The sequence below is a fragment of the Nannobrachium achirus genome (genome assembly GCF_963921795.1).
Source record: "Nannobrachium achirus genome assembly, chromosome: 16".
NCBI lineage: Eukaryota > Metazoa > Chordata > Actinopteri > Myctophiformes > Myctophidae > Nannobrachium > Nannobrachium achirus.
The window spans coordinates 49,755,486-49,782,939 of NC_137823.1; the positions used below are offsets into that span (position 1 = coordinate 49,755,486).

The 27,454-nt window shown below is 42.2% G+C and overlaps 2 protein-coding genes across 4 annotated transcripts; one reads left to right on the forward strand and one right to left on the reverse strand.

The window, feature by feature from the left end:
- Positions 1-835: 835 nt before the first annotated feature.
- slc2a12 (solute carrier family 2 member 12) lies at positions 836-13,330 on the forward strand (the record flags this gene model as incomplete). Of its 3 annotated transcripts, none has more annotated exons than XM_080745174.1 (6): positions 836-1,161; positions 1,958-2,160; positions 7,170-8,486; positions 9,010-9,132; positions 10,188-10,320; positions 11,661-13,330. In XM_080745174.1, exons 2-6 carry the CDS (start codon positions 2,007-2,009, stop codon positions 11,782-11,784), a joined length of 1,851 nt encoding a protein of 616 aa, XP_080601300.1. In that variant the 5' UTR covers positions 836-1,161; positions 1,958-2,006. The 3 variants fall into 3 exon arrangements, with proteins under 3 accessions (XP_080601300.1, XP_080601301.1, XP_080601302.1); XM_080745175.1 differs by having other exon boundaries at positions 2,048-2,160; XM_080745176.1 differs by lacking the exon at positions 11,661-13,330 and having other exon boundaries at positions 10,188-10,324.
- Positions 13,331-13,562: 232 nt separating this feature from the next.
- tbpl1 (TBP-like 1) lies at positions 13,563-24,724 on the reverse strand. The gene is made up of 7 exons (XM_080745177.1): positions 24,647-24,724; positions 22,942-23,214; positions 20,063-20,145; positions 19,255-19,318; positions 18,379-18,482; positions 17,274-17,368; positions 13,563-16,158 (listed from the first exon to the last, which is right to left on the reverse strand). The coding sequence occupies exons 2-7, from the start codon at positions 23,077-23,079 to the stop codon at positions 16,076-16,078; spliced, it is 567 nt and encodes a 188-aa protein (XP_080601303.1). The 5' UTR covers positions 23,080-23,214; positions 24,647-24,724; the 3' UTR covers positions 13,563-16,075.
- Positions 24,725-27,454: the final 2,730 nt, after the last annotated feature.

A 27,454-nucleotide genomic window follows, 5' to 3' on the forward strand; every position in this document is an offset into this window, starting at 1 on the left:
TTTGTCTGATGCTTGGTCTCTCCTAGTGAAGTAATGTTTGCTAATCTCATCAACATCAAATATTTGTTCACCTTAACTGAAACCACAAGTATGAATTAACACAGGATTGACCCTGGCAGCATATCAATGGTACAGGTGTGTTACCTGTTTATTAAGCTACTACTATCTTTCAACCACAACTAATGAGACAAGACATCAGTAATGAGTTTGGCAAAAGACACATACACCATATACAACAAATATATTTGTTGGGACAATGAATTGACAAAACTAGATAGTGAAGAAAGGGAACTTGGAAAGACTCTTTCTGACAAACCACAAATCATTCAACTACTAGAAGTGAAAGGAGTGAAATCTCAGCTTTATGTATTTGTATGCAATGCATGGAACTGGATGGAGCTCTCTCATCATATTTGTCTCATCAGCAAGAACTGTACAGTGATCACTAGGCCAGCCAGCACCCCTGTATTCATCATTATTGAAGCAAAACTGGTAGGCTATAACTTCTCGCTCATAAAGATCATCACAATTTTTATTTTTACTATTTTTAAGTGAAATAGTCATAGTAATAATGACTGCACAGCATGAATGTAGTGTATGCTACTTCAAACTGTTTTATTGAATCATGGTTAAAAAAATGAAAATGAAAATATAAGAAATGTTGGTAGATAATGTCTTGTGCCATATCCTACTACACACACGCACGCACGCACGCACACACACACACACACACGCGCGCGCACGCGCGCACACACACACACACACACACACACACACCCACACGCGCGCACGCACGCACGCACACGCACGCGCGTGCACACACACACACACACACACACACACACACCCCCGTTGGCTATCATACAGAATAGGCTACTACTATAGCTTGAGACCAGACAGAGCTAACTCTATGGTCCAGACTCCAGAGCCATAAAGATCATAGTGGACTTTTCCCATTGGCGTGGACTGTTTTTAGTGGGAGGAGTTCCTCGAGTGACTTTCCAAAACAAGGAAACCTGCACGGACAAGAGTCAGAGTTGAGTTTGCAAAAACAAGTTATTGTACAAACATGAATCTCCAGTAGCGGACAGCCAATGGGACGGAAAAGGACACTATAAAAGAAGGATAGCACTCGGAAGAAATCAGCAAAGGGGTCGTCAGGTACGGAGCATGTCAAACGCATCTGTCATTTTAAATCTATTCCACTTGCAAGTTGCAAAGCCACTTTGGCATTTACGGTAACTGCTATTGCAACACCGCAAGAGGCAACAGCTGCGGGATAACATTGGGACAACAGTGAACACGTTTAAAGAGCTTTTTTTTTTTTTAAGTCACCGATTGCTTTAAAACGATGGATCAACTCTTGTTTTGGTGGATGTCGGTCTGGTCCGCTAGTAATGTCCCCATGTAATGACCTTGCAACTGCATTTATCCCGACCCGAAGTGACCTAACATGGTCCACTCTAATATCGGTATAATATGATTAAGGCTGGATGATGAACTGGTCATGGTACACACTTGACTGCAGTCATACAAGGATAGATGTGGCAGAGGGGGGATCTTGCTTCTGTAGTGGACGTGGTAGAGAAGTCTACAGCCATCTTTAGTAGTAGACCCAACTTTTCAACAGCTCACAGCTGCATGCTTGGCCGTGGAGTAGTTTTACTGCGATTTACGGCTGTCCTCTTCCCACGATAACCAGTAATAACCAGTGAATAAAACACACGTCGCAGACACAATGGCAGTCATCTAGCTATATAATAAATATCTTGTTTAACAAATATGCAAAATATTTCTAAACAAGAAATCATCTCGGTCAGGATCAGCAGCTATGGAAACTAGGTCAAACGCAAAGCAGCCTATAGTCTACAATCAAATCATTGTGGAAATGTGATGTCTTATGTAGTTTCCTTTTATAACCGGTCTAATTTTTTGTTTACACCCATGCCTACTGTAGATGCAATAGGAATGGTGGCCTTGATGATAATGATGATGATGATGGTGCTATGAACCATGTTTCCATACATTCACACACTTCTCTACATAGTCGAGACTGGTTGAAGATGGACCCCAGGACTGAGACCAAGACCATGATGGCCTCTGACCCCCAACTAGGCAACCATGAAACCCAGAGACAGTTGCTGGAGCAACCTTACACAGGTACACCAAGCTCACATTTCACAGGAAATGCAACCATATGAAATCTGAGTGTTCATGAACGCTTACATATAGGGAACGTGCGTATGACGTTTTGTAGGCCGATTTGGAGTTATCGGCCTACAAAACCAGCGCCATTGCCGAGGGGGACCAGTAAAAAAAAAAAAAAAAAAAAAAAATTGAAGCAACAGTACTGAGAGATCAGATGTTGAAACATTTTCCAGTGACTACATAAAATAGCCTACAATTAAAAAAAAGTGTCCCCATTATGCAAGTAAACAACATTCGATTGTGATTTAATAAATAGGCTTAGGCCTAAAGAGATTATATTTTAATCGGCAATGCAACACAGGTCCCGTTTTACAATACAAAGTGAAGCTCACTCGACCATTTCTCTCTCTCTTTCTCTCTCTAAACGGAAAATGACTTACCTCTGTAGATAGAAAATAGCCTAAAAGCATTCCTTTCTCCCTGGCTTTTGTTTCAATGTTAATATTATAGATTCCTAGGCAACCAACCAGCAGCATTGACAATAATAAGTCTACATTTATGATAAAGTTTACACCGCTCTGACTTCTGACAGTGCCTGTCAATCAGTTCACACAGCTGCAGACAGTATGTTAGATTGAGTAGACCTCACCACATGAAAGGCAGAGGCACGCATGGACTTTTAATAGCCTAATAATAAGCTAAATGCTCGGGTCGGAAATATTTCAGGACAATGTCACAAGTCTCAAAAAACTATTATAAGTGACGTCCCTCGAGGATGGCGACGGGAAATACGTCATCTGGAGCGAAACTCCGCCTTACGCTCACTTTCTATACCAATACTATTATGTATGGCAGTGTTTCTCAAACTTCCAAATTTCAAGGTCTCCCCTTAACTCTGACAGTGAACAAATGGACCCATTAGGGTCCATTTGGTTCCATCTGTACACTGTCAGAGTTACAGACTTGCATGGGTCAATTTAGACCTCCCTAAAGGAACCTACAGAGTCCCTGGAATCCACTTTGAGAACCACTGATGTATGGTACTTAATACTGTTGGGTAAGTACAGTATAGTAACATACAGTATTACCTATAGGACTTAAGTACAGTTCTTCTAATATATTCTTCTAAATGATAATGAAATTGATACAGTGGTAAACATTGAAATGGCTTCTGGGAAATGAAAATGATTATCAACCGAGCACAGAGAAGGCACTGTTTGCCTCATGCTTGCCTCACACCTGGCATCCCTACAGTATTTGTTTTGGGCTTGCAAAACCGTCACATTGTTGCTCTGAGCCGATTTAATAATAATAATACCTGGAATTTTGATAGTGCTTTTCTGAGTACCCACAGTCGCTTGACATGTGTGTGGTGGGGCCGGGGGGAAAGGCTAAGTAACAACAACAACTTGATTTACAAGCTGAGCAAGTTGTAGATCGGTTAGCCTGTTTTCGGTGAAGATATTTAGTGTAGAGCGAAAACAGGAGGGGAGCTAGTACAGAGCCCTGGGGGACTCTGGTCAACTAAGTGCATAGAGTTCAAATTGGATTGATTGATGTTTTTATTGTCAATTATGCATATAATACATGAACCTATGTTTGTACATATCAGTCAAAATAGCGATTATGGTCATGATGGTCCTTTGAGTGGAAATGTGTGTAAACTGAGTGTCACGTGTTTTGGGTGTGGGGGTAGTAGCAGAGACATGCTGAAGAATTTATTATAAATACTTTAACTATAAATTAAAGGACCACCTCACCTCTGGGACAACCAGATCTTATTTTATTGTTGTTTGGGACACGATCAACACAATCCTGAGTTATTGTTTGTGTTCGATCTGTGTTTTGAGATATTTTAGTATTTCAGCATGCTTCAACTGGTCATATGATGCATTTTGCATCATATGATGCAATAGATGATGCAATATCATGTTACAAAGCATCATATGACCAGTTGTAGCATGCTGAAATACTAAAATATCTCAAAACACAAAAAATAACTCAGGATTGTGTTGATCGTGTCCCAAACAACAATAAAATAAGATCTGGTTGTCCCAGAGGTGAGGTGGTCCTTTAAGCAAATACAATTTCAACATGACAACTTAAGTGGTTAGGCTAACAGCTGACTGTACAAAGCTCCATTTACTGATAATTTGGCCAGAGAAGATGGAAATTCAAGATGGAAATTCAAGTCATCCTGGCTATGACATACAATTTGAAACCTTTTCAACGGGGCTCAACGATTAACAAAGTTGACTGAGTTGATTGATTCTGAAGAAAGTGCATTTCATTTAACAGCGTTGTCTAAATGTTTCCTGCTAAGTACAAGTGTGTACAGCTATTACCCCCAAACTGATAACAATACAGCTTTTTGTGTTCTATACTAATATACGCCATGATTACATAATTCATCATTACATAATGGCAGCTAGAATGGAAGGGCACTGAGAAGGGTGGTGGGGTGCTGTCCTGAAAATAACTAACTTTTGTACAAATCACTGCATGTAGTCCAGTCACAGCTGTGCCCCCCCTCCCCCTCCCCCCCTTATGTTATACAATACTAATTACATTAGAATGAGGAAATGGCTGATATTTCCAGTCTGATGAGGGCTAGAAACAATGATAAACAAGAAAAGGATAGTCCTAATGCGTGTCAAAGAATCTGTGGCAACAATACAATGTTGATAGACGCTATAAAACAATAAAAAGAAGAGTAATAATAACTTAAAAGATTATAGCACAGTAACTAGAACCATAAAAATACATAGGTCATATATGTGTTCACCCACACCTACTGTACTTTACTTGGGACCTGATAACAGTGATAACCTGTTCACATATTGAATAAACAAGTCACAGTGACCCCATGGATTGAATACTTCCTGTTGTCGTTGTTCCTCGCCCTATCTACACTGAATGTCTAAATGAGTGAACATTTGTAGTCTATCAATAAATATAATTGTACAGTGAATATATGAATTAATATACAGTACATCTATCGATTCTGAATATTTGATATATTTGATCAAATAGAATATTTCACGCACGCACGCACACACACACACACGCACGCACACACACACACACACACACACACACACACACACACACACACACACACACACACACACACACACGCACACACACACACACACACACACACACACACACACACACACACACACAACCAATGCATAATGGCTTCCAAGATTGCTTTAACATAGACTCTATCAACAATTAGACCTATATTTTCGTCCATGCCTTACTAGCCTTACTAGCCAATAATAGCCAATAATAGCCAATCTACATAGACTCATTGTGAGCTTGTAGATCAGCTTTTAACAACAATTTAACAATTTAAAAATGTTTTTCAAAATAGTAAAAATAAAAAAAAAGGCAAAGAAGTTTAGGGATAAGGGGTAAGGCATGGACGATGTAGGCAGATGATCATTGATCTCGGCCTACTGGTACAGGGGCGTCACAAGGGGGGGAAGTGGGACGGAGTTACTAGGGCCCAAGGTGGAGGGGCCTTAATTGTTTTATACTTTAGCTATTGAAAAATAGCAGATATACAAGCTCTGCGCTGCGAGCTTGTAGATCTGCTATTTTTTGAAAAGTCTTGAAAATGTGTGCACATCTTTGAATATATGTATTTGTTAAGCCAACATTTGTAACTCAAATTTTGCTTCTGGGGGGACCCTGGAACTAAATATTTTGAGATGGGGGAGTCCGTGGCCAAATACATATCCTTTTGGAGGTCCTTCACATGAAAAAGTTTGAGCACCACTGACATAGAAACATAGGTTTTTCAAAAACCCTTAGAAGGATTTGAAATATTCAAAGACAGCAGATCTATTTCAAAAAAAATATTTTTAATTTATTTTTCAATAGTTAATGCACCCAGGGCCCAGAATTTGGTGCGACACGACACCCCTGTACTGGTATGTCTGGTGACATTTACAGTTAATTCCATGTAGTGACTTGAACAGCGCTGACAAACCTACGCTCACTGTTTTGAAAACAAATATCACCGTCCCAATACAAAGGACTGCCCTAAAGTCTTTGCATTTGTCATGCATTTTTTACATTTAATTTCTGAATTGTTTCCACCCAGTTTTAGCTTTTAGTTTAGTTCAAACCTCATCAACATTACCACAAAACATTACACACCGTAATCCAAAAGCACCTATTCCTATTCCACCTATTCCTTGCACCTTGTTGCGACCGTAGGTCTCTATTTAGTATGAAAACTTGCAGCTCATGTGCGTCTGTCTGTTTATCTGTACAAGAAGTGCAGCCATGCCAGAGTCCATGCAGGAGACAATAGTCAGTAGTCAAAAGTCAATAGTAACAGACATTGCAGGTCTTAAGATTATCTTAAGGTATCTCCCTGATTATACTGTACAGCAGATTGCCCTACCTACAGTATCTCTCTGGTAGTGATTGATGCAAGTCAAAGCACAAACACACACACACACACACACACACACACACACACACACACACACACACACTGCATAATGGCTTCCAAGATTGCTTTAACATTCTTTCTGGGAACTTTTGACCTTCTACATTCTACAGTCAGCACTGTTACGACAGTGGGGGAAGCTACACGTGTGATTGCTTTTATAGCAGTGCATAATTCCTTGAAATACCCTGTTTTCCCCCTAAAGAACTGTACTCCTCCTTGGGGTTAAAGTTTGATAGTTTATACTAATTTGACTCTGCCTTATAATGACATAATATATGCATAATGCAATATATTGCCTAACTTGAACGTGGAGAATAGACAAGATACTGTACTTTACACAATTAAACAGAGTTCATGAGCAACAAGCAAAGTTACCTTATAGAGCAGAATTAGCCTGTACCTTTCTACACCTACCAGCCACCTTTACTCATCTTATCCCCTCTCTCCTCTTAGGGGTGAAAGATACCCAACTGATCACCCTCCTAGACTTTATCCTTTATCCTTGTCCTATTTTTCTTTCCCTTTCCCCTCCTTTTCTCTCTCATCCCAGGTTGCAGTCAGCTGGTGTCCCTGGCAGCTTTCGTGGCCTCGCTCAGTGGCCTGATGCTGGGCTATGAGATTGGCATTACCTCCGGGGCTCTCCTACAGCTGCGGAGCATCCTCTCCCTCTCCTGCAGGGAGCAGGAGCTGCTGGTCAGCTCCCTGCTGATCGGCGCTCTCCTCATCTGCCTGGCGAGTGGCCCCCTTCTGGACCGCTATGGCCGACGCGCCTCCATGCTCCTCAGCGCCGCCCTGGTGGTGGTAGGGAGCATCATGTTGATCGCAGTCACGTCACTGACGGTGTTGACCCTGGGCCGGGTAGTGGTCGGCATGGGAACGGCGCTGTCGGGGACAGCGGCGTGTCTGTACATTGCAGAGATCTCGCCGCGGGAGCGGCGGGGCGCGCTGGTGACGCTGTTCGAGCTCATGGTGGTCGTTGGCGTGCTGACGGGGTTTGGTTGTAGCTACGCCTTTGGTGCTCTGCCCTATGGCTGGAAGTATATCTTTGGACTGGTGATACCTCCAGCGCTGCTGCAGGTTGCTGCACTGTTGCTCCTCCCACCCAGCCCACGCTTCCTGGTTGCCCGGGGCAAGCCGGAGAGAGCCATGGCGGTGCTGGCTAGACTCAGAGGTGGGGTTAAGGAGGACGTGGATGTAGAACTCAGAGATATTCAAGCAGCGATTCAAGAGGAGTCGCAGCATGGCTTCCGGGAGTTGTTCAGTGCCAAAGCCAACCTGCGCTCGCGTTTGCTAACAGGCATTGCGTTGGTGTTCCTTCAACAGGTGACCGGTCAGCCCAACCTCCTGTCCTACGCCTCGCCACTCCTCCGCAGTGTGGGTTTTGACAGTGACGCGGCGGCGGCCTTGGCCTCCACAGGGTTCGGAGTGGTCAAAGTGTTGGGCACCATCCCTGCCGTCTTACTGGTAGACCGTCTGGGACCCAAGAGCTTCCTGTGCGTGGGCGCCGTCACCATGTGCATGTCATTAACCACACTTGGGATGGTGACATCACAGAGTCACACCCATCTCACCAGCCTGTGTCAGAGCCCCTCTGGACTAAACCACACCCATAGAGGGTGGGCTACTAACGCTACCACTATGGACCACAGCGACAATCTGACCACCACTTTTCCCCAGCAATGGAACAGCAGTGACTCTAAGGAGCCAGAACAGTCGTTGGGCTGGGGGGTGACCAACAGAAACAGTGATGGGATAGCAGGGTCGAGTGGAGGGAGGACTCATGTGGAAGTGTCCCAATCACTGAAGTGGGTGTCACTGATCAGCCTGCTGGTATATGTGGCAGCTTTCTCCATTAGTCTCGGCCCCAGTAAGAACACATGTGCACACACGTTTATAAATTATTTATACATTTATAAATGAAAAAAAAACATATTTGCTACAGTACTATGCAGTGCTTACTCTGTCAATGTCAGGATTGTTTTGATCAGTACTTTACCTCATAGCATAATTGCCAAGTCATTTTCTGGACAAACACTGCTGCTTCATTGTGCCTTATTGCCTGTGTCCTCAGCCTATCCAAAATTACTTATACAGCAGTATGAATCAGCAGTGTTAACAGAGTAGAGGCTTTTTGTCTTCTCATGATTGCCTAAGTCAACTAGAGTCAACCTTAAGTCAACTTAGAAAACATGACTTAGTGTACAGTAGGCAAGCACACACACAGACACACACACACACACACACACACACACACACACACACACACACACACACACACACACACACACACACACACACACACACACACACACACACACAGTATATATGTATTTGCATTTTCAACCATGTGATATGATATATATATATCTGTGTATGTGTCTCCATTGCAGTGGTGTATGTGGTTCTAAGTGAGATCTTCCCCACCGGGGTTAGAGGCAAAGCGGTGTCTGTGGTATCAGCTGTCAACTGGGCCACTAACCTGCTCATCTCTATGACATTCCTCACAGTTACAGGTACGAGTGTGTGAATGCATGAGACTGAGAGAGAGAGAATGTAGTCGTTTACTTTGCACATGAATCATCACTCAAGCTTGTGCCCTGTGGTGTGAGGACACAGCTAAACCCTCGCCTAACCTGTCCTCAATAAGCTTTTATTTACCACCGTAAAAACCTTTAGTTATGAAGCCTTCATTGTCTCCACCAGCCGAAGGCTGAGGGAGAGTATGTTTTCCCCTCCGTCCGTGCGTGCGTCCGTCCGTCCGTCCGTCCGTCCGTTTGTCCGTTACCAGCTAATCTCCGGCGCCGTTGGCCCGGTCGCTGCCAAACTGTGCACACACACTCCCTCGATACCAATTCAGAACCTCTGCCCCAAATATTTCACATGGGCCTGTTCTAGCGCCACCAGGAGGCCGACTTTTGCAAAACTAACTTTTGCCAGTACTCCTACAGATTTTGTCCAAAAATCACGTAAATCAGTAGACAGGATCTCTACAGTCATGTGATCGACATGGATGTGTCAGATTTTCCAAATTCCATCCTGATTGGCTAAAACTGGCTTTCAAAGTTTGCAGGATTGGTCAGTTTTGAATAAAATGCCTGAAATCCTGAACGCAGTGTGCGATTTTGGTGAAATTGTGCATGCACATTCCCAATAGGCAGAGGAATAAATGCCACTTAAGAAAAATCAAATCAGCCTCATGGTGGCGCTATAACAGGCTGATTCATGTTTTCACCTATAACTCCACCGATTAGTGTCAAACTTTGTATGCGCACTCCTTAGAGGCCAAGGTAAAACCTTTTCCCTGCATTTTTAAAGGCCAAAAAAGGCACCCTTTTCACATTTAGCGCCACCAGGACCTACCTGACCTGGTGGAGACCTGTGCTCGGAAGAGCACTGCTTCTAGTTCATGCTCTTTTTCAACAACGCCCTGCTTCACTGGGAGCTGGCCTGCACAACCACTGTTTTACTGTTGAACTGAGCAGCCACAGGTCGCACCCCCGTTTATGGTGTAATTTTAAATATGTATATTTGGCTGATGAGATATGTTTCTCCATTGTTCTTATTGCAGAGAAGATTGGTGTTCCTAACGTGATGTTCCTGTATGCTGCTATGAGTTTTGTTCTACTGGTGTTCGTCATTATGTGTATACCCGAGACCAAGGGACGGACACTGGAGCAGATATCTAAAGAACTGGCAAAAAAGTGAGTAGCACCATAATAATATATATACTTAATATTTGTTGCTTTCTATCTTCAGTCTCCATCTTCTGGTAATACAACAATACACAGGACTCTGTGTACTGTGTGCTAACAAAGCGGCTCAACTCTCAATTCCTGCACCTACAAACCACACCTATCCCTAATCCTCTCAGAACTGATGAGAGCTACATCAACCAACCTATACATTACATCAATGTTGAATAAATTACAGAAAAAATGTGTGATTGGTCACGGTTACCAGTTATCTTTCTCAAAAAGTAAAATTGTTTTATTTTTTTTATTTTAGCATTTCTGTGGCACAGTGTAAAACAAGACAACTCAAATTTAATCTATCATTGTTTCTACCTGGCTAATGTTTTAAGAAACATTGTACCTGCCACTACTTTTTTCCCATCTGCATATGATGCCTGCCTATCTTTCAAAATAACATGTACACACCTGCATATGATACTAACGTGAAATTTGATGTACATAATTTCACATAATGATGCCATCTGTATATATACTGTATCTTTATTAGTGTGGTTTCCCCTGCAGGGCAACCAGACTATAGTACTTGTCCGACTTAGATAAGCTCGTTTTTTGCCGCACTACTCCTCCCAGTTTTGGACCGTGGCACACTTGAGGAGCGTTTCGCTGTTACTACGTGTCATCTTTTCGACACCCAACTCTAACCCTTACCCTAAACCTAACCTCCGTGGGGTGAGTCGCTAACCCTCCCGACGCTCCTTTGTCGAAATGACGGTCGTTCGAAAGAATAAGATTTCCTTACGCACTTGGGCCATATGTCAAATCGACCGGCTTCATCGGGAATTGATTCCTTGCATTTTCATAAGAGATATGTTACATAGTTTAATTTCTTCATTCTCCATTGACTTTAATTAAAGCATTTACTTTTCCCAAATATGGAGATGACTGACATCATAGACCACATGAGACTGACACAGTATGTCCATACAGTATATAGGCATTCCCAGATATGGGCTTAATATTGATGAAATCAGGGATCTCCTATATGGGCATAAAAGGGACAACGATGGAATGGTTAGTACCACTCAAATAGGGACAAGGACAGCTACAGAAATATTTGCGAGTGTGACCCACGGCATGGTAACCGCACTATGATTAATATGACTTATTCTTATTCATGCATTTATTTAAAAATAAATTATGGTTTAACCTAGTGCAGTTTAGGCCTAGTAGGTGGACACTATTGGTGATGATTGCAGTGAATGCTTTGGAATGAGAAAAAGTGAACGTTTGCCACCAAAGAGAAATCACAGCTTTACACGCACCTTCTCATCCTCTCTCGCTCATCTCAGGAAGCACTTTGAGGTGAGGTTCTGTAAGCGGATCCAGAACCTGCTCAGCAGCACGTCCACAGAGACTGTCCACACTGTGTTACCCGCTGAAACCTCCCACCCGAGTGACAAGACTTCACACTGAGGGCGAGGAATAGGGACATTTTACCACGTTAGGATCCCATACTTACCAAAATGTCACCTGCAAGGATGCATGTGACGTACACCCTCCTCCTCAAAGATTTTCTGCATAGCGGTACACCTGGAAAGGAGGAAACATGGCGGGTGGAGAAAATTGCACACTGGCAGGAATGGAAGGATGTAGTGAAGGCTGAAACTGTGAACTTGATTAAATGAGAATAGCTCAGGGATCACTCCTGCTTGTTGAAAGGGGGGGTAATCTCTCAAGAACAGATTCCTTTTGATGATGGGTTCCCAGATTGAAGGAGAAGATTCCCCAAGAGTAGATTTCTTCATTCATTCATATTCTCTTCCCTTAAAGAGATTCTAATGTTGAAGGGACACACCTTCATTTGTTCAAGAGCTTTCTCTCTCCAAAATGTTGTTCTCTTTTAACACCATTAAGTTCAGTAGAATTGCTACTACCAGAATGGACATTGAGTTTAAATGTACATATGAAGAAAACTGCTGCTTTTCCATAGGAAAATCTAAATTTACTTTTAAATCAAATACTAATCTCACCAAATTATGTTGCACCTACTGACTTAAGTCAGTTTCTAAACACTTTGCTCAACTAGAGACTATAAGGACAATCTCCCAGCTTTCATCGATAAATCTGGGTGTAAACGAGTTAAAAAAAATGGCTTCCAAAGCACGAGGCATAGGTTTGTCAGTGACAACTACCTTGCATTTAGAAATCCCTTGATCTTGATTGTCTAGTTGTACCGTATCATGACTACACGTACAGTATATAGATGATATACTGTATATATTTTTGTTTACGCATGGTAGTAGTAGCTGAGCACAAGCGCTCATTTTCAGCACCACGTCGGTAAAGGTTTCACTGGAACCCAAAACCATTTTCACCAGTTTAATGATATCTTTTATTTTTATCTGCTGCTCACCATAATACACTTGAATATACCAATGAATATACCCCCCCCCCCCCCCCCCCCCCCCCCGACAGCAGCACCACATCCATGTCAACTACATTTGTAAATTGTAGTTGACATTTGTAAATTAAAAAGCTGCAATTTCTAAATAGCTTATAACTAAAAGAACATGGCTGGGCTAAACTAATCATTGCCCATGTAATATACACACAGGTAGTATTATTTTCTGTCTTTCCCCCCATGCATCAAATAATGCAGATAGTTCTATACACACAAAAAAATAACATACAATGTGCGTCACAAGGGTGACGTAAAACCACATCCATTTGTTCTCAAAAGAACTCCCAGCTCCATACAGAAAGTGGTTGTGGAAGCGTCATAAATACCTCTCGTGTTCTTGTCTATTTTTGGTCCAAGACGAACTCAGCACGATTCCTAGTAGTGATACAGAGATGCTTGATGAATACGGGCCATGGTCCGTTGGGAACAGGATATACAAGGTTAAAACTGCAGCAGTAGTTTGCACAACTTTGCAGTAACGTGACCTGAGTATTTTTTACGTGTTGATGCCGAAAACACTCCAGGGTTGAAATGCATAAAACGACAGCTGTTTCTCAATAAATTGTCAGATTTTGTAATTTTCTTACCTAGCTTGTGTTTTCTTTTTGTTTAGGTGTTTTGTTTTGTTTCCAAGATTTGGAAGCTTTTGTTGAGTGTCACATTTGAAACCTCTTTAGATGCATTATGCTGTGCAAGCTCTATTACTCAACTTATTTGTATGTCAACATTTGCAAATATAATAGTATAAAATATACAGACGGAGAAAAAGGATTATGACAGTAAAACATCATTCTCATAGTAGCTTATTTTATTCAGTTTTTCTTTGTCTTTTCTTTTTTTAATACAAAATACAAAAGTTTTAACAACACAAACAAGAGTGCCGTGTATCCTGGTTGGACAATAATTCCAGTCCGAGTCTCTTGAGTCCAGGTAGATGACACATCATATCAAAGCCATTTTATCCATAATATATACCACCAGATACACCAATCCAAGACGTTACCTCTATTCACAGATGTAGGACGGGGTTCGGGCTGATGTCAGCCCCACGTAGGTATGGATTAATTCTTCACATTTCATTTTCTTGTTTTAAAAAAGCATTTTGTGTACAAAGTACTAGTATATTCCCCTACCTCTACTGTCTGTGTGACATACTGTACAGAGCATTTCTGAAGGTTAACATGTGATTATGCACAAACATTTGATATGAATGATCCATGGCCCTATTTTGGAGTGCAACAATGAATAAGTATAGGTAAGACCGTCAAGAATTTAGGCATCTCTTCAAATTCCTCACAATGAATAGAGGACATTGACGCAGGGCACTCAGACATACCCCAGCTACAGTATGTTCTGAATAAGTGAAAGACGTATACTATTTGGGTTACGGTTATGGTAGCTAACATTTATCTGCAGCCAAGCTTGATATTTAAATTGTGGAGGGGGATGATATTTTAAATGTGAAGGAAGTAGGAGTGTAACTTGTGTGTGTCGGCCAAGAGGTAAACATTTGAATAGAGAAAGTGAACAAAATGTACGCCATCATTCACTCAGCGACACTTGGCTAATTAAGATAATATAAAGGGTGTCCGGGGTGGCGTGGGGCTAAAGCTTATGACCACCACCATGGCTTGGCCAACGAACACAATTGACCCGTGACTGCCGGCGGGAAGCTGGCAGGGATGTGCTTTCTGTCTCTGCACTAGCTACTCCTACAGGTGGCAAGGAATGCCTGTTCCTCCGCATGCATTACGCCCTCCTGGTGACACTCCTCACAGTCAGGTGAAAAGACGCGTTGTCGTCTCCTTGTTTATAGATGGTCGCCTCCACAGACCCATAGGGTTTGGCTGTGATTAGGGACTATAAACATGGGAGGAATTCGCAAACGACTACATTGGGGATAAAAGGAAAATGCAAATTTTCTGTGTCCAATGTTCTCCAATGTTTTTCATTCACTTTACAAATTGAATAATTTCTCCAAGTTTGTCATGGCCTGCTTATGCTAAACAATTAACAGGACAGTTTTTGGTCCACTGTGGTGTTTTTTTATCTAATGGCATCAGACATGAATGGATTCAACACTTGACACGGAAACAAGGGAAGGGAATGTGAAGAATCTATCATTTAAATTGGAACTAAACAAATACTGTCTACACACACCTTTGTAAATGTATTGTCCAAGTCCATTTACTGTACTCTTATTGTTATCTGCTCCGACTTCACAATATGTGATTAATTGTTAAACATACAACTAAGCTTCAATGAAAAGCTTACTTTGATTTTGTGTTCAGTCAATAGTGGCAGCAACATGTCCTTCTGAGCTATAGTATGCACGTATGGACTCACTAGACCCTTAGGCCCTGAAACATCCTTGACATAAGTACTCAAACGCAAACACCCGCCAGCTTCCAAGTGCACACCTCAGTTTCTGTAAATATTCAATGTGTATTCTTTTGTCACTGTGGAGGTAAATACAGTCTCAGAAAGATACATTTGGAACTATAGCCTGCTATATTGAAAGATACAGAAGAGAACCCAAATCGAAGACGGCTTCATCCTGTTGTTGCCTGCTATAGAAACTCTGGTTGCACTGGTTGTGCTCCATTGTATTGAGAATTTCAGGTGACACATTGGAAAATGCAACCACACGTCTGTGTAGTTCGAAGCATCCACATTCCACCCACTTAAGCGTATTTCGGGGCTTAGTATCTGCATATAGGAGCAAATTCTACTTCTAAAAACAAGTTGTGGACGGAGATTCTTCCAGAGAAAGTGAGTCTTTCTGGGACAAACTGGGACATGTGTATATAGGGTTAAGACAAGGCATCCCAAATGTTAAAATACTGATTAATTTCCTCATGACAGTCACCATTGTTACGTGTTTAGCACAAGTTACGTTTCTGAAGACTGGCTTGGTTGCGGTCATCAGGTCATGCAAGAACACCCATAGAGGAATAAAGTAAAGGTCAACAAGATTCCATCCAAACCTCCCCAGCTCTCATTGTCAGTGAAGCTTGTTAGAGCAGAAATGTTGGGTGAGATTTTAGCAATGATCAAAACCGTTAACGGGAATTTCAGATTTAGTGAGGGGAAACTGTTAAAAACTGTTAAAAACCAAATCTAAAAAAAGGAAAAAATGGATTCCGGATCATTCTCAGCCAATATAGGTGTGTGGCTGCGGACGCATAGTGATAAAAAACAACAATCCAAACACATCCAAGGGATAAGGTGCTTCGTCACTTGCCACAAACTGATGAGAGCAGTCTTCTGTGTAATTCTTTCCTTCGCTCTCTCACTCTTGGTTTATTTGCAGCGAGGTTTCTTACACTCGAACAGTAGTGGGTAAATATGCTCCACCGCTGTAGCCACACTCTGTACATTTGGTCCTGAGACAGGATGGGGGTGATGAGATATAGAGAGAGAGAGAACAGGTCAACATACTGATACTACATATTGTCCAACATGGACAAATAGAAAATAAGAAAATACTTTATAACAGATAACTAGAAATTACTCAAGTCCTTTTATAACAGCTTAGATTAGTCGTATGGTGACGGACCCCAATCTGCAAATATAATTTGTGACAGGGACCCCCTGTACTATAGAAGACGGCGACGCAGTTACACAACATTGCTACCTATCAGCTGCCGTTGGATCTATTCTTTCATGGAGTGAAGCAATGTTTTGGTGCGTTCAACTGCGTTGAGCCGTGGAAAGGACACACAGACAGCAAGGTTTGTCTCGCTGTTGCACACGCACGCACGCGCACACACACAGCGCGTACAAGTCCATTTGGTACCATGCATTTGCAGGGAGGCGCACGTGAAATTTGTGGCAGTAAAAGTATTGCCCCGCAGCCATATATACATATACACACACACGCACACGCACACACACACACACACACACACACACACACACACACAGTCCCATTCCGCGACCCATCCGTGGGTCGAGACCCAGTATAGGGAAACAGTGCTGTAAAGCGTTACACACACGCAGTTATTAATTCAATAGACGCTACTGTATCTGTCTCGTCATGCAAAAGTCCCTCATAGTCACGCAAAGTCCCTCATTTGGTCACAGCTCCTTTAGAATGGCTTCTGCAAAGCCGTCAAAAACACTACATGCTAAAATATGCCTTTTAGAAACTAAACCTAAACTATAACTTTTTTTTTCCTGTGTCCAGGTTTTGATTGATGGATTGTGTTGATGCGATTAAATGTGAGAACTGAAAACACACCAGTATCCTTTAAATCTATTCAGTCACTGGCCTTGTGCATGCCTTATGATAACAGGCAAACCAAGTGATTTGACTTTGTTAAGTAAAATTCCTGGGGGGGGGGGGATTAGAATATTAACAAACTTTGCGTAACACTGGTCTATAATAGAATGCTTTATTACAATGCGGCCTCAATCTCTTAAGCTGACTTTTAGTTATTTGGGGGGAGAGAGAGAGAGAGAGAGAGAAAGCAAGTATGTGTGCACAAGAGAGCTTTACCTGTAACTGTAATGCTTCCGGTGGAGAAAACCTGCACGGTAGCCTTGAGGGTTTTGATCCGGTATGTGACAGCAGGATGGAGCTCTGGCTCATAACTGAAATACATACAGACAGTTCACTGAGTTCAGTATGCAGACAGACAGTACACTGAGTTCAGTAGTATGTACATTAGTATGCAAATTATTCTGATGATAACAAATGTCACATGCCATTTCTAAATATAAATATACATGTGGGTGAATGACATGCCGTGTACAATATTTGTTTCTTTTCTGTTGCCAATAAATTACATCCAGTAACCAATTTATGTAAATTTCAGTGACTTTAAAGACCATATGGGTATATTTGCACACGACTATATGTGGTACATAAGCATGGAGCATTTTGCCATCAACTAGTTCACAATTGTCTTTATTTTGGTTTTTACATTTGATCCAATGCCATTAGTTAAAACGCAACTGAACTGAATGTAAACGAGTAATTGAGTCAACTGAAAAATACTGCACAGTTAATACATCAGTCATTTGACTCCCAGGGTGTCAGTTATATTAATATTCAAGCAAGAGCAAGGCTCCCACCACTAGAGACCGCCCTATCCCTACAAATACAGGAATAAATAAAGTGAATAATTAGGTTTTAATACAGTGCAGTATTTATCCCCAGCACTCTATGATCACCAGCCACATCTACGGCTGACCCTATTCCACGGTTTTCATACTTTAATTTTTGTGCCCAATGTCCACCAAAGGGCATTAGGGCAAGATCATAAGGATAACATGTATTATCGCTCTTATCACTCTGTAACTCTTTTTTACAGTATCTAATGTCAAATATTTTCACAAACTTAAAAAAATAATAAAAAAAATTATCTACAATCTCACAACGTGAGGCGGCACGTTGTTCCATCAACACTATTTCCATCGACTACTCCCATCTTATTTTATCTGAAATTCTTCCTGATTGGCCCCCTGGCATGCTCACTTAAGCCCCTCCAAATGCTCCAGAATGCTGCAGCATGCTGGTCATCAACCACCCAAAAGCTTCATATTATGTCTCCCTCCCTTTTAGCTCCATCCAGTGGCTTCCAGGTGCATGTCATTAATACCTTGCAATAGGTCGGTTGTTTTTAGTGAAGTCAATGAGGTGGACAGCAAAAGGCATGGAACACACTGCCAACACATTCACCACCTTGAAGTCTGAAAACCGCACCTGCATAGACAACACACACGCACACACACACGTACATTTAGACATTTCCCACTCTGTTCACCACTTTTATGATTCTTCCTGGGGTTTCTCCCCTTTCTTTGTCCGCAAAGGGTATTTTCCTGGAACGCTTTCCTTGCTTGAATAAGGACCAGCGGGTGTCGTTAGTTTCCTTAGTCAAATGTGGGACTGTAGCACTTTGAGACTGTAACAGTGATTAGGGGCTATACAAATATGTTGAGTTTAGTTGAGGTGCACACACCATTTATCTGTATGGTAACTAAGAAAGCATTAAAAAAATCAGATGTGTGATACTCAAAACTCAAGGACCACCGACTCCACATTTGGAAAGATTTTCTGCCAGGGACTTCCACAAGAGAATGTGTGTCAACTATTGTCATAATATTTCTAAATAGTCAATCTACAGGCTCACAACACATTGTGATGCGACACATTGTGAGCTTGTAGATGTAGGGATTAAATCTTTCAAATAAAACGTCTACTTCAGTGTTTCCTAAACACTGGGTCGGGACCAAATTAATGGGTCATGCACACATTTTTATGGGTGTAAATATCCATCTTTTACCCTTGTTTGTTACCCTTGAAAGAAAAAGTGAAAATATCTGATCTTGCTTGTAGATCAGTTATTTTCATTATTAATTTGAAATGTATTTAAATAAGTTTGAGTCCCATGTAAAGACCAAATGTATCTTCTCAAGCTAAATGTGACGTACCTCATAAAACATTTGCATCTGACCAACACTGTCATTCTCACCTTGAAGCCCAGCTTCTGTAGAGAGCGTGCTAACCTGCGTGCTCCCAGCTTGGCGTCGTCCTCGCTGGGAGAAGAGGAAGAGAGGGAAGCAGACATGATTTTACATGTGCATGTGCAAACGGTAACATGTATGCACAACAAGGGTTGAATTGATGTTAACTCGTAGAGTGTCTCTGTTTTCAGAGACTGCTGCTAAATGTATCACATCACTGTCTGTGTTACAGGAGGAAATCAGGAGGGTGCTTTGAGCTAGGCTATGCTTCAACATTTTAGATGATGAGATGTGCCAATAAAAAGATCCTTCCCAATACTGATTCCAATTACTTATTATCGTTCTAAAATATGCCTGTTCTACATAAAGCCAATCAGTTAAAGGTTTTAACCTTTGCTTTTATGAAATATCTGAGACCATTAGGGCTTATGGAAGATGCTTCTGAACATGGATTCTTCTGCTAGTTTTAACCAATTCAAATACCCTTTAATGTTAGACATTTTCTATCTAGAATTACTGTAGGGCTTGACTTAATCAGCCACATGCTGATAGGGCATAACCTGATGTATAGTGTACTTGTTTGCATGCCATGTATTGTACTGAAAATAGCTGATCTTCAAGCTCACAATGGCCATTCTCAGTGTGTGACATCAGTCGACAAACAAGTAAAATAACCCTTTAGAGAAAGACACGTTGACTCTAAGGAATCGAAATGACTGAAATCAGTCATGTTTGTGTGTGTGTGTGTGTGTGTGTGTGTGTGTGTGTGTGTGTGTGTGTGTGTGTGTGTGTGTGTGTGTGTGTGTGTGTGTGTACCTGGTAGCTCCAGTGCAAATGATTTTCCCTGAGGACCAGATGGAGGCTGTGATCTTGGGCTTGCGAAGCTTAATCAAGACTTTCTGAACACAAAATAACAAACACAAAGTGAGCTGGTTTGTGTTAGACAGCACAACAACAACAACACATTTACTAGTACAGATGGTATCCAATATCCACCTCTTCCTTTACACTAGACAATAGACTAGTTTGCAAATCCGCCCCATTCTGCCCTGTTACTATGATGGGACATTTTCCCTGGGCAGATTGTTTTTATAGTGGCAGTGAATGGGATTTTTTTATCATTACAGCTATATAAAGTACCAAAGGAAAAACATCTAGGTGATATTAATAAAAAGGGAAGACAAAGGTACAGTAGTTACATTGCAAAACAGGGGGTTTCCCCGAAAATATATGTTTTAATGTGTTTAATCCCAGTGGGACAGAATCACTATTGCAGATTCTTTTATAGTGGAAGTGGATGGGATTTTTTTTTGTTCATAGCCTCATTACAGCTATATAAAGTACCAAAAAAAACACATCTACGTGATATTAATAAAAAGGGAAGAAAAGGGTACAGTAATTACATAGCAAAACAGTAGTTTCCCCCCGAAAATATATGTTTTAATTAGTTTAATCCTCTGGATCAGAGAGAGAATAGAAATAGCAATAGAAAGCGCATTGAATCTTGGGTAGGAAGAGGAGAACTATAATCTGTTCTCCTCACATACACGTAATTCTGCCCATTTAAAATATATGTACCCAATCGTAACTAGTTAGACCATTGATAAGGTCCATGTGAACTAGTTTGTTGAAGCTTATTCATTATGATGAGCGAGATCGCCCCCTACTGCCGCGGCCGTACCAGGCGATTGCCGTGCTCCGCACTGCGGACAGTTTTTGAAAGGCTGAAGCAACATTCTCCACTGCACAAACTCCACCCCCGATAGCAAAAAGTGAATGTTTTTTCTGGTTGGCCAGTCAGGGAGTCTCAGGGACCAATCAGAAGGCTGACAAAAGGTATGTCAGTAAAAGGCAGATTGGGGGGGGGGGGGGGCAGGGGTTGACACTAAGGTCTCAGAGGCACTTGCCCATCAAGCAAGTACAGGTCATGTTCTACTTCCCCAACGATCATGCCAACTTGCTCAAAAAGTAAATCGTCCATTATAAAATGATTGCGACCGTAGGTCGCACTTACTACAGAAAGCTCCACCAGGCGTCCGTGAGTCAGTCAGTCAGTCAGTCCGTCCGTCACACGTCACACTTTTGCCCTGCTCATATCTCCGCAACCGTTGCCCCGATCCATGCCAGATTTTGCACACACACTCCTTACCTGCCAAACTACAACCTCCAAGGACCCCCGGAGTTCCAGGGACCCCCAGGTCCCTGGGGGACCCCCAGGTGTAAAAAAAAATACCAAATGTGCAAAAATGACCAAATGACCACCCCCACGGGGCTGCTCACGGGGAATTCCCGGGGACCACCCACTCCTGCTACTCCAGAACGGATGCAAAAGTGGTGGCGCCCCCAGTGGAGGACCCCCTCCACTGCAGCTCACATAAAATGCCCTAACTCGGCCTAGGAGCGTCCGGGAGAGCCGGGGCCGGTACCTATTCGTCCGCCAAGGCAACGCGGAGACCCCACCCCTCATTTCTCACATGGCCCTCTTCTAGCGAGACCTACGGTCGCTTATCTCCCGATTAGGGAGTCTTACTGGTAGGTAAGATTTTAATTAATGCTCAATGTAACACTTATTTCTTTACTTTCTGGGGCTGTGTGATTAAAAATGCCATACCTCAATACCTCCAAATCCAAATACCTACATATTATGCTTTGATTGAATATGTCTGCGGTTTCACACATTTTATTTTATATTTTTAGCAACAGTAAAAACATTACATTATAGGTAAACAGTGCTGTTATTTTACATTCCACAGACCAGAAGACAGGGCCCTCTGGCTCTGGCCACATTGATTGATTGATTGATTGATTGAAGGCTTTATTAGAAGTTTGCATAGGAAAATGTACAGATTCATGACGGTACAGTTCACTGGTACAAGGTCTACTAAAAGGAGATCCATGAAAAGACTAAGCTTATTTCAACAGGAAACCATTTAAGTATCTCATATAACATTGAATGACAGACAAATAGAACACAGTACTATGCAGTAGATATGTAAAGAAAAGGGGGGAAAAAAAGAAAAGAAAACAGTAAATCTAAACAAACAGTAAGTATATACAAGGAATATACAGTAAATCTAAACAAACAGTAAGTCTATACAAGGAATATACAAGTATACAAGTATATACAAGGAAGGGGCAGGGAGGGTAGGGTTGGGCTAGGTTTTTTACCAGTTGCGAACGGCTGCTGCCTGTAAGTGGTTTTTCAGGGCAATTTTAAAGGATGCTAGTGATCCACACTCCTTTATGGCCTTCGGTAAGGCATTCCACATTTTTGTGGTATAGCAGAAGAACGAGTTCGACCCTTTCTTTGAAAGGTGTTTAGACAGATATCAGTATTGTATTGATCGTGTCACGTGCGTACACGCCGCCTCGAATCTTTTTCAGCAGCAGAACGGACATGCATCGAAGTAAAACAACCCCCAAGTTCACATGCACCTCGACAAAGTTTACAGACGCTGTAGAGTCACAGCAGGGTGATTTAACAAAGGGACGAGCCTGTATGCATATCAATAGACCCGTTAACTCCTGTAGAATAGTTGTTAAGCCACGTGCGAGTGACGCCAGTAAATGACCGTTCACCAAACATTGAATCATCAATGCAACATAGGTGTTATACAACAGTGACAGACCTCCACCTCTCCCTCTCTCTCTCACTCAATCACTCTCACACACATCTATGACGTATGCGTCCTCACCCCTACTTCAGGTTTGTAGATGACATTGATCCCCTCCAGGGCAATGGTGCGCAGGTTGAGGTGGCACCTGGTCCTGAAGGTGGCCACCACGTTGGTGATGATGATGTCCAGAGACTCGTCGTCATTGCTGGAATCCATGAGCGGGACTGTGTGTGTGTTTATAGCACCAGGGTACCGCCGGCTGTCACTCCTCTCCTCAGTCACACACCCATCAACAACACGGCTGTCAGCATCACCATCTTCACCACAGCAACGGACAGACAGGGACACGATCTGAGAGAAAACATGAACGTTACACACAGCAGTGGTTCCCAAACTTTTCAGGTCGCCTCGAAAGAGAGATTTTATTTTGCCCGAGAAAGAATTGGAGCCTTTTATTGTGTTAAATCTAGGTTGAACATGATTAGTGGAGCTGTCTCTGGTGTTTGATCATGGACATCCTTGACCTTTAGGAAGTAGTTTGTCAGGTACATGGGTATCTTGGAGGTGTAGTTTAGTGTATCTTGTACATCAGGCCCATTGCAAGATGCTGTACTCTGTCAGCTACTTTGAGCCACCCCACGCTTTCATGGTGATGATCGGTAAGGTGGGCCCGAGGAGGAAGACCAAGCACGACCATAATCAGTTTGTTCAGGGCTGTTTGGAGCTTTAACTTTCAGGCAACTGGGGCATTGCGATACCAAACGAGGATTCCGTAATCAATGAGGGGCCCAATAAGAGCACCTCCAACTAGGGTCTTTCGTGTTTTAATATTGATCAGTGGGGCAACCCTATGCCAGAAACAAATTGAAATTGACACTTTATTGATTACCTGGTAGTCATTTGTTTCACTGGATAGGTTAGCCTCCAGGATGCAACCCAGATAGCAGATGTTTTTCTTATCACAGTGTCACCTAAAAGAACTCTAATCTGAGTCCCCAGAAGTTTTTTTTTTTTTTCAAGAACTCTAACGTTAAGCTATTACTAATTCATAACCAACAGCAAGCTTGCATTGTTCCATTTTGGCCTGTGACACCCGGCCGTATATTTAGTACTCTACTCCACTAAATCCCAGAGGCAAATATCGTACTTTTGATCAACTGCATTTTTTGGCCATTTGAAAATAGACGATCTAAAAGCTCAAAATTGTGAGCTTGTATGTCTGCTATTTTCAAAATATATTTTTTTATACATTTGAAAACATTAAATGGCACATTCTGCATAATGAGTACTTACTTTTACTTTAATACATTTACATTTTGATGCCAATACTTTTGTACTTTTACTCAAGTACATTTTGAATTCCGGACCTTTACTTGTAACTGAGTATTTCTATATTGCAGTATTAATAATTGTACATAAGTAAAACATTTTAGTACTTTTTTCCACCACTATGCTCACATCACCTAGCTTAAAGAAACCCCGCAAGAACTAAAGTTAAGGGCGGACAAAACACTAACCGCTGCCAGGCTACTAAACAAACCCAGCACAGTGCAGCTACCACCGTGTTGCCCAGCGAGCTAGCAGCCAACAAAGAACAGTAGCTTAACGGCCAAATGAATGAAAAGTTGTTAGCTCGTTAGCGACCAGCTAACTGACAACGTTAGCTAAACAGAAGGGAAGGGGTTTGGTTGACTACTTCCAAACGCAATGGCTTCACGACGTGTGGCTCCGTGTGGTCTAAAGGTAACGGTGTGTATTATTAAATGTAAATGTAGCACGCTACCTCTGTGCAGGGACGCTTCAGTCAGTCAGTGTTGTGGTGTCAGAACCAAAACAAAAGCCATTCCATCCACGGTATTATTTGGAGTCAGTTCCAGCATCAGCTGCTAATGTTGACTTCCTGTTTAGCTGCTGGCTGGCGCCCCCGTGTGGTTGAAGAGGGCAACGCGCCTAAAATCACAGCCTTCTTCTTCACCTATCTGTGACCCCTGCGGTGTGTAGGTAAGCTTCACATGATGATGCAATAAGCATCACATGATGGCAGAGCCAAACATGTTGTTGACTCCTTTGTTTTATTTAAGGTGTTTATCTGATTATCATATTGTAATGAATTCCACAACATAAAAATATACCAAATGTACTAGGTTAATTGCGATCATAGGTCATGAAAACCTGCTGCTCATGTGCGTCAGTCAGTCACGCCTCATGTCACACTCCATATAGACGGGTTTCTTGTTTACAAACATTGAGACTAAATGCACAGGTGACTGTATCATGTAATCAATTCCGTCCAATCCCGAAACCTGTTGTTTTGGGGAGCGCTGGTTTCATTGGCTAATAGACCGTTTGTCAGCCTTCTGATTGGTCCATGAGACTCCCTGACTGGCCAACCAGAAAAAAACATTCACTTTTTGCTATCGGGGGTGGAGTTTGTGCAGTGGAGAATGTTGCTTCAGGCTTTCAAAAACTGTCCGCAGTGCGCGACACGGAGATCGGCCGGTACGGTGATAGCGACGGCAAGCGTCAAGCGATCTCGCTCATCATAACGAATAAGCTTCAACAAACTAGTTCACATGTACCTTATCAATGGTCTAAGAGTCACGATTGGGTACATATAATTTAAATGGGCAGAATTACGAAAAGCCAGCCTATTATGTGAGGAGAAACATTCTCTCTGTCCTCTTCCTAGTACCCAAGATGCAATGCGCTTCTCTTTCTATCTCTGATCCAGAGGATTAAACTAATTCAAACATTTATTTTTCGGGGGAAAACTACTGTTTTGCTATGTAATTACTGTACCTTTTTCTTCCCTTTTTATTAATATCACGTAGATGTGTTTTTTGTGGTACTTTATATAGCTGTAATGAGGCTATGAAGGGGAAAAAAATCCCATCCACTTCCACTATAAAAGAATCTGCAAAGAGGATTCTGTCCCACTGGGATTAAACACATTAAAACATATATTTTCGGGTAAACCCCCTGTTTTGCAATGTAACTACTGTACCTTTGTCTTCCCTTTTTATTAATATCACCTAGGTGTTTTTCCTTTGGTACTTTATATAGCTGTAATGAGGCTATGAAGGGGAAAAAAATCCCATCCACTTCCACTATAAAAACAATCTGCCCAGGGTTAATGTCCCATCATAGTAACAGGGCAGAATGGGGCGGGATTTACAAAAGGGTTTATTTTGGTACCGACCCTGCGCACAGTTCTTATCAGTGTAACGTGGACCAGAAACCCGTCTATATGGCCAAGACAGAATTCATTTTCAATGTGCCTCGCGTCATGACAACCACACTTGCAAATTCATTCTGTCCTTTTTTTTTTTAACTATTTATTTCTCAAGATTCAGGGTCATAGGCAGGCCTATGGGATCGGTGACCTGATTGGGGAATTGCACATTTTTGTACATTTCTTTTGACAATTTGCCTGTTCCAAATTGTCTGTTTAGCCTATTGGTAGCCAGTGGGTCTGTGTGAAAAGTGTTCTCCTCTCAGAGAGTGGGAGCAGGGAGAGTGTGTCGACCCTCACAATAGTGCATATCGTCGTTGTCGGGTGGAAGGGAAAATCCCAGTTGTCCTACGCCCAGTTGTCCTACGTCCCAGTTGTCCTACTGTGTCCCAGTTGTCCTACTGTAGCCAGTAGCTACATGTAGCCAACCCCCACCTCAGCATTTGTACAGCTACTCAAGTAGTGTACAGCTCTCGCTGAAAATTCGCCGTCCTACTGCTGTAATTATTGTCCACAACATTGCAAGCGGCGCGAAGGCCAGCGGACCTTGGTCCTGCTCTTCGCGCCCGAGCGCCGCAGGCGCGAGTGCCCGCGAATAGCGGGCCAGGGCCCGCCGGCCGCGCGAGTTACGAAGCCGTGGTGAATGCAATCGTTATATTTATGCCCAGGCCTGGGCAAGCGCACGATAAACGCATGAATGGGATGAAGATCGCTTGCTTTACAGTCTGTTCGCGGACTAGTCCATACAGCCAGGCTACAGTAGGACAACTGGGACACAGTAGGACAACTGGGACGTAGGACAACTGGGCGTAGGACAACTGGGACTAGCCCGGGTGGAAACCTTGTATATCCAAAACCGTTTGTTTTGTATTCATAATTTTGTAGATAGGCTGTTTTCACTACTTTTGTGCGACAGCCTTGTATGATGAAGCAGGGCTTTACTTTGCGAAAAACGTACAAATTTGAAACTTGGAGATACAAGGTTTCTGCCCGACAGTGACGGTATGTACGACTTTCCTATATGAGTGATGTGTGGGAATTGTGCCACACTGGGGCGGCGGCATACTCCAGTGTCTTAGATACCATGCCAGTAGACCCTTATTACTATAAAAGGTCAACCTGTGGAACATTTTATTTATTAAGATGTCACAAAACAAAAAGTTGCTTATTTTTCCCATTGTGAAGATCTGCTCATCATCCCAAGAAAACGAGATTCGGCTAAAATCGACTCAGTCTACCCAGCCCATCCCTTATCTTATAGTCCTATATCTGGATTTCATCACAGTCTGAGTAAATTAATGAATGACTTAGTCAATGTTAGGTCAATTGGAGGAAATGGTAAAAGTTAACGTTGTTAAA